Raw genomic sequence first — 16,320 nt, 5'->3', positions numbered from 1 at the left:
AACATGTCTATATGTGTTTCATTTTCATTATTTTCTGTGTTGGTTGTAGGTGTCCAGTGCAAACATGTATATATGTGTCTCATTTCATTATTTTCTGTGTTGATTGTAGGTGTGTAGGGTGGATCCCAGAGAGGATACAACATGGCAGAGGAATGGTGGTAAGGTTCAGGTGAGTTCATTGCCTCAGTAGGTAAAAAATGAATGGATCTCTTATATGTCCAGGCAAAAAGAATAAAGGCTTTATTGATTTTTCAAGCAATGATTCTATCTATTCGATGATTCAGTGGGGGGGGGGGGGGGGTGCAAATTTTGTGCTAGTGCTACATGTATCTGGAAAAAAAAAGAAAAAAAAAAGAAACTTCCTTAAATTGAGCTCAAACACAGACAGTCAGAGTAACACAAGTAATACCGATCATAATCACCGATCTCAACACTACACTGTAGGTGTTGGGATCAAACCACTGCAAAGTCCCTGAGAGTTGCACGATGAAAAAAAACGATAGTGAGTGGTTCAAGTCAAATATGAAGAAACATAGTCATAACTGCTTAGTTTTAGACACATAATGGGGAAGATGCATTGAATACCACAATTTTTTCCCTTCTCCAAAACAAAAGGGATAATTTTTTGTATAATTTGCGTTATGCAGGCGACCATTGCGTCAGCATAGACTTTGCATGTACAATGTGCATCTACAGTGGGCATGGATGTGGATCTCGCACAGCAGTGCTAACATTAACACCAAACTTGAAACAACAAAGATGATAATCCCAAGGGGCTAGCATTGGCAAATGGAGAGAAAGCATATCAATTGCCAGTACAAATGGTGGAGCTCAGCTCAGCAGACAACATTCAACATTGGGCCCAACACAAAGTACAGGAAATTTGTCATAATTTTTAGGTCAACGTCCCAACATTGGCTGACTTCAAGTTCAGTTTTATTGTGGGTGCTTGTGTTGAGATAGCACTAGCACTAGTACCAAATTTGAAATCACCTAGTGACTGATATAATTTGTGGGCAAGAAAAACTGTCATCTTTAAACCCTCTGTGAAAAGTAGTCTGTTTGCCATAATCATTACATTAAAAGAATAATAGTTGTTACTTTTATACCCAGAATGTGATGTTCCTCTCAATACAGTTGCATGAATAAAATGCTGTTCCAAGTTTATTCAAAATACCATTTTGAAATGATAGATAAATTTGCAAGTAAAAGTAAGATTTGGCTCAAATATTAATGTCTTTATGTAGATCAAGCCTTTTTAAGGTTGTGAAATGACACAATGGTTTGTGTTTTCTCTATGCAGACTGATCGTGTTCATGAACAAGATTCAGTCCGCTGGGGAAGCCATGACAGAGGTGAGTCATTCATCCTCCCTTACTTCAGTTGCCGTAATTCTTCTTTGTTTACCCAAACTGCCCACTAGATACATGTGTCTGCTCAAAACTTGTATGAATGTAGTAATGTTGAAAAGTTTGTGGAGGCTCAGTCTAGCATTGCACAGCATACTGATGGTGAAGTTACAATAAATTTGCTGTCCTTGTTCTAGTTGATCAAGTGGCCTAGTTTGCCTGATTTAATACCATTCACAGTTTCTTGTCACATGGGGTAAAGCAATCAATATCAAGAGTATTTGTGTGTTTGTTAGAGACCTCTCCTCACTGGGTTTTCACTGGGAGGATAACACTTCCACATGTTGAGATCTGTATTTGTGTGTGATGTCTGAATGTCAGAATGTCTGCCTAAGGGGCTGACATTCATTCATTCAAGCGTATGGCACAGTGTGCCTGGTTGATATCGTTTGCTGACTATTGCTAGTCACCTGGGGGCAAACCACGAGGGATCCACATCATTCGCCTGTTTCCTTGTGTGGGTGGGTAGGGGGACCACTTCACCGGGTTGGCACGCTGCTCTTTGCGATGAATGAATTAAGTGGGATCTTTTAATGTGCATGTGTCATGGCTCACACACACACGGGACCTCCGTTTAATGTCCTATCCAAGGGACAGAGTGTAGGGGACGGAATGCTTACACACAATATTGTTCACACTGCACATTAATAAAAACACTGCAAAATGTGTCCTGCTTCCAGTATAACATGACATTTGTACCAACTCATCTTACTAGAACTTAAATCAGAGAGTATGTGTACATGTGTTTGTGTGTGTAGATAGAGAGACACACACACATACACAGAGACTCCAACCCCAAGCACCTTCTGATCTGGAGATTCTCTCACCTGAAAACACCAGCAAGCAGGAGGCTCCAACTTGATGTACGCGAAACGCGAAGTTCCTTGCGGCCGGGGTCCTAAGTTCTAAGGTTCTAGATGCTCTCTCGTGCTATCTAAGGCTTATTTTTCAACATACAATGGCCATGAGTAAGAAATCATTTCAAGCAGGAGACGTCAAGCCAGGGCGGGAGAAATGAAATCTCATGCGGGAAAACGGGAGATTTTGCAAAAATGGGCTTTCGGCGGGAGAGTTGGAGTCTCTGCATACACACACCACTGACTGAGCTAGCTCACTCCCTATCCTGAAGCTGCTGCAACTGACTAACTGTAGAACGTCTCTCCCTGCCTTCCCGTCCATGCAGAGACACTGTCTGAGGGAGTGAAGATCCTGAAGATAGACTACATGGTCCAAGCCATCAAGGAGCATTGCATGGACCAAGCCATCATCTTCTGCCGAACCAAGATCGACTGCGACAACTGCGAGCGGTACCTGCAGACTATGGGAGGTGGTGAGTACCTTTTCCACCTTGTGTACAGTGTACTCTAGTTATAACAAACACGGTTTTTAGAAAAACGCAAGATGCCATGAAGTAAGAAGTCAGGTCCCCAAATTATCATCTATTTATCTTATTACACTTTATCTGTCTTACTACAGTCCGACCTCTCTTATGCGGCCTCCCTTTATCTGGATCTCTCTATTATTCGGACGTGATCTTGCCGAGATTTTTTAAAGAAAAATCTATTAACCCGTTGAGGCCTAGTACCGAGTGTACTCGGGCAAGGTCTACGGGAAATGTGTGTTGTAGCAAAATCAGCTTGTCCTCAACAGTTTAATTACAGGGGAAAGGGGGATTTCAAATTCAAACACAATTCCTATACAAACTCACATGAATTACATATTTTTCCCAACATAATTTACATACATTCACATCAAATTTTCATCTAAATTAGACATTCACTACCACCAAATCATTGCAAGAACGTAGACAGAAACTTTTCAGTAAACCCGCCTATAATTTTGCGCTGATAGCAAAGAAAGAACTTCAGTGTACGCTTCCTGTAATAGGTTACATGTGGCTACCATTGGGTAGGCAGCTGCGTGTAATAAACATTGAATCTCCCATATTCAGCCAAATCCCTTATCTGGACAAACACTGGTCCCAACATGTCCAGATAAGAGAGGTTGGACTGAAATTCTGATGTAACGAAAGAAAACTGCCAGTCCCTGAGGACTTCATTACAATGGGGATCACCTGTATCAGGAAGGGATGATAGTTTTAAGCCCGTCGCACACGATATGACTCACAACTATATGACCTTAAGACTAAAGACCCAGTCGTACGACCTGCCAACGCACACTATACGACCTCACCTTACGAGTAGGCCTATGACTGTCCTGTCGTCAGTACATTTTACCAATGAGTATTAAAGTGCACGCAGTGCGCACTGCGTGGGCCTGCATTTTATTGTATCTTGATTGGCTGAAAGCCCACGACTGGATGTGGTACTTTAACATGTCAAATATCTACGACTGGTGCTAAGACCCAGTCATACGACTGGAAACTGGCAAGACTGGTGACGTCACACTTCCGGTCTTAAGGTCGTACGACCAGTCAGATCGTATAGTGTGCGGCGGGCTTAAGTAGTACTGTATAAGCTGTTATTTTCTGCAGGGTTTAATTTTCACGAATTTCGCGAATCATAGTTTGACTTCGAATTTAGCAGCATGTAAAAATATCCCCATGCGGCATGATAAAAGTGTATTTACGATAGCCTCAATGTCAATTCGCGAAAACGTCTAACAAAATTGTCTGTGAGCTCCTCATCTGCAAAAATATCTGTACGCAAAAACAACAGCTTATACAGTACACCGAAAGCATCTACTCTGGCTTCAAAGAATATGTGAGATGTGGATGAAACCACTCGCAGTCCAAGAATGCAACAGTGTCATGTGCATGCCCCAGGCCTGTTTTGCAATGTAGCAGACTGGTATGAACATAATCATGAAAGTAATTTGATTGGTCTTGCAGACTTTCCATAAAAAATGTTCAGTATTTTGAAGAACATGCAATTTGCAACTTTTAAGGTTGTTATAGATTACAAAGTAATCTCGAAAGATTACTTGAAATGGCCACATGTGTCACAGTATACAAATGATACACGGGTCTGTGTGCGTTAGTAAGAATAGTATGCATAAGGTAGCTGTGGCATTGCTAAACACACACAGCACAGCCGAGTGAGTTTAGACTAGATTCCATATTACGGCATGTTCTACAGTGATTATTGTATGCACATTGCAGCCAGAATGAAAATGTCATTAAGTGACCCTGTTGACACTGATTTCAATCTGTGTCTGATAGGTCCACGAGCTAAGCCGGACCACCAGCTCTCTTGCGTCTGTCTCCATGGTGACAGGAAGCCACAGGAGCGCAGGGAAAACCTGCAAAAATTTAAGGTGAGGGAAGCTGTGGATGTCCATGGTAGGAGCTTCATGAACTGTTAGATACCAAGTTTCTCTCGATGGATCAGTGAAAATGTGTCTCTGTTGCTTATCTGTATTTTTTTCAATTCATGAAATTCTTCCGTCGAGATGTTTTCATTGTAACTGTTTGACAAATAACCCTACATCGACGTAAATAAGCACTGAATTGATCAGTGTTTAGTAGTAATCATGGTAAAAAAAATCATGGGCGTACATACTCATTACGTTGATGTCGAGCAATTTGTCAATCAGTTGCACTGTATTTTTTTGTCGTCATGATGAGCCGTAATCAAGAACTCCCCCGTGGGCCGCCAAATGAAGGGATGGAGTTTTAGAAAATGCTGTGCATGGCATGGCATTTAAAGCCTTAAAGTATTCGCACAACCACTGATCAAAAACTTAAAAATGAGAAAAAAAAATTAATGTGCGATTGTCATAGAGAAGACGTGTTTCTTCACAGTAACAAGAGGAAAGCTGTTCATATTCTGTAGTCTATTTGGTTTTCGTTCCTATGTTTGGGTGATGTCAACCATTGTAGATTAGCCGTATTTGTTCCAAATAAGGCCCCTTAATGTGGCTCAACAGTGAGGATAGGAGTGTTTTGAGAATTTCCCTTTTTTTAAAGAATCTTGAAGCTGGCCAAACCTAATTTAAAATGATTGGCTTGAAATCAGAAAAGTAGGTGTTTGTGTGCAACAATAACCCTTCTCTACCCTGAACTGTCACTGAAAGACACTCATTTGCTACAGACAAATTTGGCAAATGTTCCTAAGAAACATTAACTTTTCATTCTCAGGACCTCTGTACACCTTTTCATTTTGTATATCAATTTCTATAACCCTTTCATTCCCAGCTCTTTTGTAGACCCTTTCGTTTGGCAGTACCCATTTGTTAAACCTTTAATTCTCAGGACCTCTGTACACCCTTTCAGTTTGTATATCAATTTCTATATCCCTTTTATTCCCAGCTCTTTTGTAGACCCTTTCAGTTGGTAGTACCCATTTGTTAAATCTTTTATTCTCAATACCTCTGTACACCCTTTCATTTTGGAGAACAGTTTCTATAATCCTTTCATTCCCAGCTCTTTTGTAGACCCTTTCTTTTGTCAGTACGCATTTGTTAAGCCTGTTATTCTCAGAACCTCTGAACAACCTATCCCATAGTAGTCTCCTATGAGTCTGCCCATGTTTCTTCAATCATTGAATTTTCCCTCTTGAAATGAAATCAAATTGATTGTATCCTTGTCACAAAATGATTTGACAGCTGTTACAACTTTTTTTACTGATAAAAAGAAAAGAGGAATGATGGGAAAGAATAATAGCACTAAATTTATCAAGTAAAAGCAAGGTATGAAAGTTTGTTTTTGTACAAACCATTGGGAGAGTTTTTAGTTGATAGACTTATTACTTATCGGCTGGTACAAGTGGATTTGAATGATATCACATATCTTTGAAAGTATGTGAAATTATTCAAGACTCCACAACTTTTATGTACTGCATGTCAGATGCTGATGAAACGTCTTCCATTGTGATTGTTGAATCTTCCTCTCTTCATTGAATTCAGCTCGAACAGCAAGTGACATCACAATCCACAAGTGACATCACAATCCAACATTTGCCTGTGTGTATTTTATGCCACTGTTGATTAGGTAGATGCATTAGTACTCTGCTAATGAATCTCATAATGTCTTAACCCTAACTAGGCCGGGGGGGGGGGGGGGCCTCCGAGGCCCCCCAACCCCCCCTCGACGTTCCGCGCGATGTATCGCAATCGCAAAAAGCTATCGCCGCGACGTTTCATGACTTTTTTCTTTTGAGTCTCCCGCATCTTTTGACACCAAATTTGCGACGCCCGGGCGCGCGGTTCCAAAGTTACGCATAAATATGTACATGCATGTCAGACCAAAAATTGCTCAAAAACGTTAATTCGTGTACAATTTCAATGCAAACTGTGCTTACTGGCAAATTTCATAAAAGCATGATTATTTTGGTGTTTTATTGATTAAAATCAATGAATAACATATTTTCTTGTTCGGAGCGATGTCGCGGACAAAGTTCATCGAAAAAACAATGAAAAACATAAAGTCGAAAAAACAGAGAAATACATAAGAAATTCAAAAAAACAATAAAATACTTACGAATTTTTTCTGATATCACAATTTTTTTTCATTACATTTGCTAAGGACACTAAAAAGAATATTTACAAAAAAAATGTGCCTGTTTTGAGCTTTATTTTGTGATTTATACCAAATAGTCTGATTTTATGCATCATCATGCATAAGTTAGCATAATTTAGCATAAATCTAGAGGGGGGGGGCCTGGGAGCCCCCCCCCCCCCCCCCCCCCCCCCCCCCCGGCTCTATCAACTACCTAAATAGCCCGGCCTAGTTAGGGTTAAGTACCTAATGAGAAAATTGTGTATTTTGTTACGTTATCTCCCTTTAGGACAAACGGGTGCGTTTCTTGATTTGTACAGACGTTGCGGCTCGTGGTATCGACGTTAAGGGAATTCCCTTTGGTAAGTCTCTAAAGGTAGCCCCATGCACCCATCTTACCCCACAGACAAATCTAACTGTCATGTGTGTGTGAGGCATACTTATGCTGTCGGCTTACATGACGCCGTTGAAATAGATTTTAACAAGGACTAGTTATCAAAGCACTAGCCTGTATCGTTGTTCAGATCGAATTGTCACCATATCCTGCAGTGAGGCACCAAAGTTTGCCCTATGAATTTCTTTGATCTTTGTTTGTTCAGTGTTTTCTTTGCCCCCAAGTGTAATGCTCTTGCATGTCAGCTCAAGTCCCAGGCATACATATACCAGGCTTTTTCTTCAGTGTTTGAAAGATGACATCACACTTGAAAAAAAGAAATCCTCGATGGGATAGACATATTAGCAATCAATTAGTAGTATCGTTGTTTTATTTTTCAGCAGCTTTTTTTTGCTACACTTGTTTTATTTTTAATTGTCTAATTATGTTTCAGTAGATTTTAAGGTAAAGAAAGGTTATTTTGATGGTAAGAGAAACTGGAAATTCATATCTCCAACTGTTCTTGTCTCTTATTCAAATTATTGAATGCAGTACCCACCGCAATGAGGGATAATTACCAGGACTAGCTGTAGGGAGGCAGTGCTTATTTACGTCCATGAAGGTTAATACGTCCATCAGCTGTTGTTGTCTCGTAATGTCTCCAAAGTCTATGACTATTCTCTCATCTGTTATGATGTCATAATGCAGTTATCAATGTGACAATGCCGGACGAGAAGCAGAATTATGTTCACCGCATCGGACGTGTTGGCCGAGCTGAGAGGTATGCCGCTCTCAACTTGTTTCTACTCTTGATTTGTACGTCATCCCCAGTCTACGAATGTCCTCAGGGCATTATTTGTGCGACAGATTCAATTCAGCTTCTCTGTCACTCTTTCTTTCTCTCTCTCTTTTTCTTCATCTCACTCTTATTTCTCTTTTTCTATATCTTTGTTACCTGAACAGTGTGAATTTTCATTAGATATCTAATTCTTTTATATTTTCAGTATTTCTCTGCCTTCGACACCCTGCTGTCATTCATATCTTGTACAAAGTATATCGTCGCTGGGGCGACAAGACCTCGTATCTACAAAATGTCAAATGTTCAGGAGAGCCAAAAAACATGGCGGCCAAAGCACTACAGCAAATGGGATAGCCTTTCCTTAGAAACGCCGGGGTGGCTTCATTTTTGGGTTAAGACACTTAGGATTTGGACAGGACATCACTTAACCGATTATTTGACCATTAATAAAAAAAAAGTAATTTTCACCAAAATTGCAGATACAAGGTCTTGTCACCCCAGCGACGATATACAGCATGCATTCTTGATATTTGATATTTGAGAGTGTTGTTCCATCACTGGTGCGCAATACATGTACCGTATGAAGAGGCAGACAATGTCTGGAAATGAATTCTTCTGCAAGTGTGAAATCTATTTTGACGTATAGTTTAAAACCTTGCTTTAAGCTTCTCAACCAATGGGATCTTCTTTTCAAAGCTATCTCAGCTTTGAAAAGAAAAGAAAGTTGAGAAATAGAGATTTATAATAAAAGTAGAATTCAATGGAACTTAGTAGGTGAAAGGCCACAACAATACAGCATGTATTTCAATTTTCTTAAACTGGTCATTGAAGCTCAAGGCGTCATTGTGGTATAGTGTAACTTCCTTGTCAAATCATTGTATTTTGGGAATCAATAAAATATAGCCAAAGAAATGTAAGCAGGAGCTTCTTCATGTTTTACTTTGCATCTAGTTGTAGTTGCTGGCACGATGGACTGAAAATGTATGACTGAATGGATTATGATGTAAATAGATCAATTATAAGAAATCATATTAAGAAATCAGTACAATTTTTAGGCAGAATGTCAAACTGCTGTCTACTGAGAAAACTACTGTCTTGTGCTGCAGCTTCATGCATTTATTATAATGTCTTTTTTTCCTCCCACGTTTAATCTCGTCTGTACCCAAAACCTCCATTCTTACCTCCCCCTTCACTATAACCCACATTTATTCTCCATTACACCTTCCACTGCAACTCCTGTACCCCTACCCTCCACCCCAACCAATCCCATCTGTAAATATCCCCTCTGTACTACCAATCCCAAAATTCCACATGCCATTTCTCCACTGCAACCACCCACCCTTCCCATTCCACTCATCATCTCCACCCCTTTCTACCACATGCCTCTGTCTACATTTCCCACCCCTTCATTGCACCCACTCTTTACACACCACCCTATACCCTCCATTTCACCCTACTACTCATCTACCCCTCCACTTTACCCCATGTGCCCATTCTAACCTGATCCCTTACTCCCCCTACTTCCACATGCCTCTGTCTACATTTCCCACCCCTTCATTGCACCCACTCTTTACACACCACCCTATGCCCTCCATTTCACCCTACTACTCATCTACCTTATTCCCTCCACTTTACCCCATGTGCCCATTCTAACCTGATCCCTTACTCCCCCTACTTCATTGCACATCCCTTCCACCCATCCCATTCCACTCATCATCTCCACCCCTTTCTACCACGTGCCTCTGTCTACATTTCCCACCCCTTCATTGCACCCACTCTTTACACACCACCCTATACCCTCCATTTCACCCTACTACTCATCTACCTTATTCCCTCCACTTTACCCTATGTGCCCATTCTAACCTGATCCCTTACTCCCCCTACTTCATTGCACATCCCTTCCACCCACCCCTCCCATTCCACTCATCATCTCCACCTCTATCCACCACATGCCTCTATCTACATTTTCCACCCCTTCATTACACCCACCCTTTGCACTCCACCCTCTACCCTCCCTCTGTTTCACCCTACCACTCCATCCTACCCTACCACTCCATCCTACCATATTCTATGTATTCATTCTAACCTGACACCTTACTCCCTCCACTTCATTGCACCTCCCTTCACTTCATTGCACCTCCCTTCCACTCTACCCCTCCACTCCACTCCACTGCACCCTAACACACCCTTCCACCACTCCATTCCAATCCACACCGCACCACCCCCACCATACCCTAACACACCTCTCCACCCGACCCACTCCCCTGCATCCTACGCCTCCACTCTGCTCCACCTCACCCCCGCAGGATGGGTCTAGCCATCTCACTGGTGTCAGTGATTCCTGAAAAGGTTTGTTCTACACTTTCTACTTCCAGGTCTAGAGGGAAATTGATCAAAGTCTATCTTTTGCTGAACCCCCTTAACCTGCTTGGGAGATATTTCAAGGGCAGATATCATTCTCCAGACTTTGTGGAGGAATTAGGTCAAGTGGCTCCTTCCATGCTACAGAAAATTAAATTTTGAATTTATGGTCTCACTTTCCTCAAACATCCAGTGAGTACTGGGTCTGTCATTCTGCATTGGCTGGATCCAAATATTTGTGTGGTGGGGGAAACTTCCCCCTTAGGGCCTCTATCAGAACCTGTATCTTAAAATGCCACAGACATTGTACACAGAAATGTGCCAAACAGGACTGGAAGAGTCACTGTAAAAGTGGATGTTTTCGTGTCAGTGATTTTTTGTGCTTGCGCGAGTAAGTTGAATTTTGCATGCTTTTAATTCTGCGGAATCAAGACATTACATGGTGGTACATAAAGCATGCAAAAATATTTACTTCTTTTATTTTCGTGCTAGTTTCTGGTTGTGCGAAATACGCTAAAATTTCAACACTGCGAAAATTTCAACTTTACAGTAGTGTGAGGTTTGCTGCTGTTGTGGTATCCAAGTGCCATTGCCAGTGCAAGTAAGGTACAGTCAGCCCTGCCTTACTGACCACCTGTCTATAGCAGCCATCTGCCATATATGACCACTTAAAAGAAATCTTCCCAAGAGAAAAGCCGTGTTAGAGACCCTGTCTCTAGTGGCCACATGTCTGTAATGGCCATTTTTTCTGTCTCCCTAGGGTGGCTGCTATAGACAGGTTTTACTCTATTTATGTCTACAGGGCATATCCTTCACTTGAGGCTGCTACAGTGTTACTTTAATTTATGCACTGCTGTGGATGCTGATATTTGTAGTTGTACTTGATCTTGCCCACCATTTGCTAGTATGTTGCACACCTCTCTCCTCCATGCCAACTTGTGCAAAAAAAAAAAAAGAATCTCTTCTGTCATCCGCGCCGTGCCTGTAGGTGTGGTACCACACATGCCCCAACCGCGGCCGGGGCTGCTACAACACTACCCTGAAGGAGCACGGCGGCTGCTGCATCTGGTACAACGAGATGCAATACCTGGGCGACATCGAGGACCACCTCGGGGTCACCATCGACCAGGTCGACAAGTCCATGAAGGTCAAGGCCGACGAATTCGACGGGAAGGTCACTTATGGGCAGAAGCGCAAAAACATGGGTCAGTATTAAGATGAGTGCCTTTGTACTCTAGCCGATGTATGTGCCTTGAGGTTGTCGGGACTTTGATAAGAAAATTGCTTTGATATGAAAATTGCTTCCTAACCGGCCAACAGCGCCCTTTGGTGTAACAGATATTTCTTGTATTGCAAATTCACAAAGATGCTGTCAGAATGACAACAAGGAGACTGTAACTACTAAGATTACAGAGGTTGATTTTTTGTTGTCCCCGCCGAACGAGTTCGAGCAGGGGACTATGAAACGGGCTCCGTACGTGTGTGTGTCCGTGTGTCCATCCGTGTGTGCGTCCGTGTGTGATCAAAATGTTCAATTTGCTACTTCTCTGTCATTTATGAGCCGATTTTGATTCTGTTTGCTTTATATGAGAGCACTACATGGGAGCTTTGAAACTTCTACACAGAATTTCAGTTGTGACCTTTGACCTTGACCTTTGACCTATATTGTACATTTTGCTACCAAATGCTACTCCTTCGCCATTTCTAACCCGATTTCGATTCCGTTTGCTTCATGTGATGGCACTATTTGAGGGCTTCAAAACTTCTTCACAGAATTTTGACCTTTGACTTCTTTGACCTTTGACCTTGATTTTTTGACCTGTATTGTACATTTTGCTACAAAATGCTACTCCTTCGTCATTTCTAGCCCGATTTTGATTCCGTTTGCTTTATGTGATGGCACTAGGTGAGGGCTTCAAAACTTCTGCACAGAATTTTGACCGTTGATTTTTTGACCTTTGACCTTGATTTTTGACCTATATTGTACATTAGCTACAAAATGCTACTCCTTCGCCATTTCTAACCCGATTTCGATTCCGTTTGCTTTATGTGATGGCACTAGGTGAGGGCTTCAAAACTTGTACACAGAATTTTGACCGTTGACTTCTTTGACCTTTGACCTTGATTTTTGACCTATAGATATTGTACATTAGCTACAAAATGCTACTCCTTCGCCATTTCTTACCCGATTTCCATTCTGTTTGCTTTATGTGATGGCACTAGGTGAGGGCTTCAAAACTTCTTCACAGAATTTTGACCTTTGACTTCTTTGACCTTTGACCTTGATTTTTGACCTATATTGTACATTGCATGGCGACAAAATGCTACTCCTTCGCCATTTCTAACCCGATTTCGATTCCGTTTGCTTTCTGTGATGGCACTAGGTGAGGGCTTCAAAACTTTTACACAGGATTTTGACCTTTGACTTCTTTGACCTTTGACCTTGATATTTGACCTGTATTGTACATTTTGCTACAAAATGCTACTCCTTCGCCATTTCTAACCCGATTTCGATTCCGTTTGCTTTATGTGATGGCACTAGGTGAGGGCTTCAAAACTTCTACACAGGATTTTGACCTTTGACTTCTTTGACCTTTGACCTTGATTTTTGACTTATATTATACATTGGCTACAAAATGCTACTCCTTCGCCATTTCTAACCCGATTTCGATTCCGTTTGCTTTATGTGATGGCACTAGGTGAGGGCTTCAAAACTTGTACACAGAATTTTGACCTTTGACTTCTTTGACCTTTGACCTTGATTTTTGACCTGTATTGTACATTTTGCTACAAAATGCTACTTCCGGCGGGGACATATATTACGCACCGCGTAATTTCTACTTTTCCTTGTTTCACTTTTTTATGGTGTCATTATTGAATCTTGCTCTAAAGCTTCTCTGTCTGTAAAGGCAATACTCCACAGAATATATAAATCAACCAATGCCATCAAAATACCAGAAAAAAAAGGGGGAATGTGAATGGCATCCTATAGTACTTAGTATTGGCATATTGGGGATCTTTTTTTTTATGCAATGGATAGTTGAGTCTCAGATCCAGTTGGTTATCATAATTATACCAATCTTGATGAAAGGTATCAGTTACAAGGTACACACTCAAACAGGATTTAGACACATGCATGATCATGTTTACATGCTATACTTGTATACAGTCAAACCTGCCTTTGAATAGCGGCCACCTGTCTAAAGCAGCCACCAGCCGTACACAGACACCAGCCGTACGCAGCCACCAAAAAAGTCCTTATCGGGATGATAGTTTGTATTCTATCATGTTGTCAAGCTTGTGAATAGTCCTGAAATCATGAAATTTGTGAAAATGAAAACTCATGAAATGTATACTTCCTGGCTCCCATATCCCTCTTCTGCAGGATCCGGCTACAAGGGACACGCCGATGACCTAGCCCCAGCTGTCTCTGAGCTCACCAATCTGGAGCGCAGAGCCCAGCTTTCCTTCCTGGAGCTGTCCCTCAAACAAGACTTCTTCACCGCCTCCTGAGGATAGATTGATGGAATCTTGACAGGGGTCCACCCGCCCTTTGCTTTCCCCGCAGACAAACACCGTCGGCTGACAGAGTTCTACCGAATGACTCTCCACTTTCGTTCTTTGCGTGTGATGAAAAAACTGTTGTAGATAGCACTGGATTGTTGAGAGTTGTTCGAGCATTTCATGGAAGGCCAACTCAATACCTTTTCACAAGGTGGAAGGATACTCATGAGTGTTTGATGATTTATTTCACACATTTATCAGCCAGTTGCAATTATAACTGAAAGGGACCTAAACTGTGTATCACACTTAGACAATGACTTTTCAGTACTTATTCTATCCTGCGTCAGATTGTCAAGCATGACAAATTTTTCAGCGCTCCCTTCAGAATTTCTTGGAGTGTTGTTTTGACCTCTACCCCAGTTCTAAAAGACTGACAGCAATATGACAGCATATCAATGATAAAACAAAACCAACTTGCCACACCACCTTTTGTAATAAACAAAAAGTAAATACCCGTAAGACATGATGTAGCTGTCTTAGCCTGTTGAATCATGAATTCTTTGTTTATTTTCCATGTTCCATTCTCCCACTCACTTGTCAAATAGTTATTTACTGCCTTGTGTCACAGAAGTTCATGTACTAGGTGGTACCCATTGAGGTTGATCCACAAATGAACAATCTGTATGGTGAAAATTGCATCATGCGAGACGATTGTTCACATGGTGTAGTGCCATTGGCCATAATGTCACCGATGTTTTCTTTTGAAATGCAGATAGTATATTTATTATTATCATAACGCTTGTGCTAAACAAGTAATTTACAGTGTAGTAGCGTATCCTATATTGAATTGATATTTGTCCCCATTTGTTGTTTCATTACCGCCATGTACAATTTTGAGTCAGCTGATCAACCATCCAGTCTGATTCACACTTGAGATACCAATGGCTTCTCTGTGCATTGTATTTTTTGTATTGATACAGAGACTACAACTCTCCCGCTTTCAACGGCAGATCTCCCGCCAAAAGCCCGTTTTTGCAAAATCTCCTGTTCTCCCGCTTGAGATTTAATTTCTCCCGCTTAAAATGATTTCTTACTTAGTATCATCGTATGTTGAAAAGTAAGCCTTAGATAGCACAATATAACATCTAGAACCCTAGAGCTGGACCCCGGCCACTAGGAACTTTGCGCTTCACGCACATCAAGATGGAGTCTCCCATTTGCTAGAGGTTTCAGGCGGGAAAATCTCCCGATCAGGAGGTGCTTGGGGTTGGAGTCTCTGTTGATAATTAGAAGACATGTGAGATGTAGGTGGTACTCTCATTTTATGTCAGATGTCGAGTTTTACAGTGAGGATTACGCTGACTGGTCAGGAAAGATCAAGCAATGTAAAGGCAAAACACTAGAGAGTGAGTGGAGTTTCATGCATGCAAATGGAACCTCAGATATAATCTGTATTCATTGGCAGGGAAGTATTGTTCCTGCTCTTTTTCTCTCCATTTGCTTCACCTATCCCTCCAAGTTTTTGGTCAGTACCGACATACAATGTATAGCCACAGGGGAAGCCATTTTCCTGTTTTTGAATGGCAGTGCCCACAGAGTGTTTGCCTACATACTGTAGAAGTAGATAATTTCATGCGAGTAATTTTTTGTGCTCAGCCAGGTAAGATGAAGTTAGCGTGTTTTTAATTCCGAGGAATCAAGACATTACAAGTACCTACTGGAACATATGGCATGCAAAAGTATTTGTGTGCTTTTATTTTCACACTAGCTTCTGGTTGTGTGAAATGCATGAAAATGTCCACTTTTACAGGAATAGATTATGATATGAGCATTGTGAATGCTTGTGTCATGTCCTGATTAAAGGAGGACAAAATGTTGCCTCCTCCCTTTCTTATCTTTTCATAATTTGAGAAGAGAATGGGTCTCAAATCTGAAGGCTTTACACTCAATGAACACTTTGCTACTTTGCAACTAGTATTCTTAGAAGTGATTATACAGTATGAATTTAAATTGCCAGCTTTGTTTTGTTTTGTTTTGTTTTTTGTTTATTTTATGCCTCTGTCCCAAAGGATGCTTGAGACAGTATTGTTAAATGAGATCATATATATGATAAAAGAGAGGATCATATGGTCTTGACGTTCCCAATGAAAATGACATGGTGATACGATCATTCTTTTGTCTTTAAGACGGAATCTTACATTCATCTGTTGACCTTTTTTTTTTTCTGGCTCTAGAAGGTGAATGGTCATCAACTCTGCCAGGAATCCATTGGGCTTGATGTACTGAACAAGGCATAAAAGCCTCTTTTTTTTTCACCTTACTTTGGCCAGTAGCCTTCTTGCATATGTTGGTGGGGAAAAGCAAAAACAAAATCAGTGATATCGTGTAAAGAAAAAGCCAGTGGGACTACCATGGG

The 16,320-nt window shown here is 41.2% G+C and overlaps 1 protein-coding gene across 1 annotated transcript in view; it reads left to right on the top strand.

Moving 5' to 3' along the window:
* LOC139709411 (ATP-dependent RNA helicase DDX1-like) overlaps nucleotides 1-15,301 on the top strand; it is a 47,351-nt gene extending 32,050 nt beyond the window's left edge. Inside the window, exons 23-31 of the mRNA XM_071621379.1 lie at nucleotides 110-169; nucleotides 1,304-1,355; nucleotides 2,593-2,739; nucleotides 4,591-4,685; nucleotides 7,157-7,229; nucleotides 7,949-8,021; nucleotides 10,346-10,388; nucleotides 11,389-11,605; nucleotides 13,786-15,301. Coding sequence (XP_071477480.1) covers nucleotides 110-169; nucleotides 1,304-1,355; nucleotides 2,593-2,739; nucleotides 4,591-4,685; nucleotides 7,157-7,229; nucleotides 7,949-8,021; nucleotides 10,346-10,388; nucleotides 11,389-11,605; nucleotides 13,786-13,913 — 888 coding nt within the window. The 3' untranslated portion in view covers nucleotides 13,914-15,301. The remainder of the gene's footprint in view (nucleotides 1-109; nucleotides 170-1,303; nucleotides 1,356-2,592; nucleotides 2,740-4,590; nucleotides 4,686-7,156; nucleotides 7,230-7,948; nucleotides 8,022-10,345; nucleotides 10,389-11,388; nucleotides 11,606-13,785) is intronic.
* Nucleotides 15,302-16,320: the final 1,019 nt, after the last annotated feature.

The sequence above is a fragment of the Diadema antillarum genome, unplaced genomic scaffold (assembly GCF_040938485.1).
Source record: "Diadema antillarum isolate AM-2024a unplaced genomic scaffold, OU_Dant_1.0 seq00001432_RagTag, whole genome shotgun sequence".
NCBI lineage: Eukaryota > Metazoa > Echinodermata > Echinoidea > Diadematoida > Diadematidae > Diadema > Diadema antillarum.
Note: the sequence above shows the minus strand (reverse complement) of the source record. Positions and strands in the feature narration are given on the sequence as shown.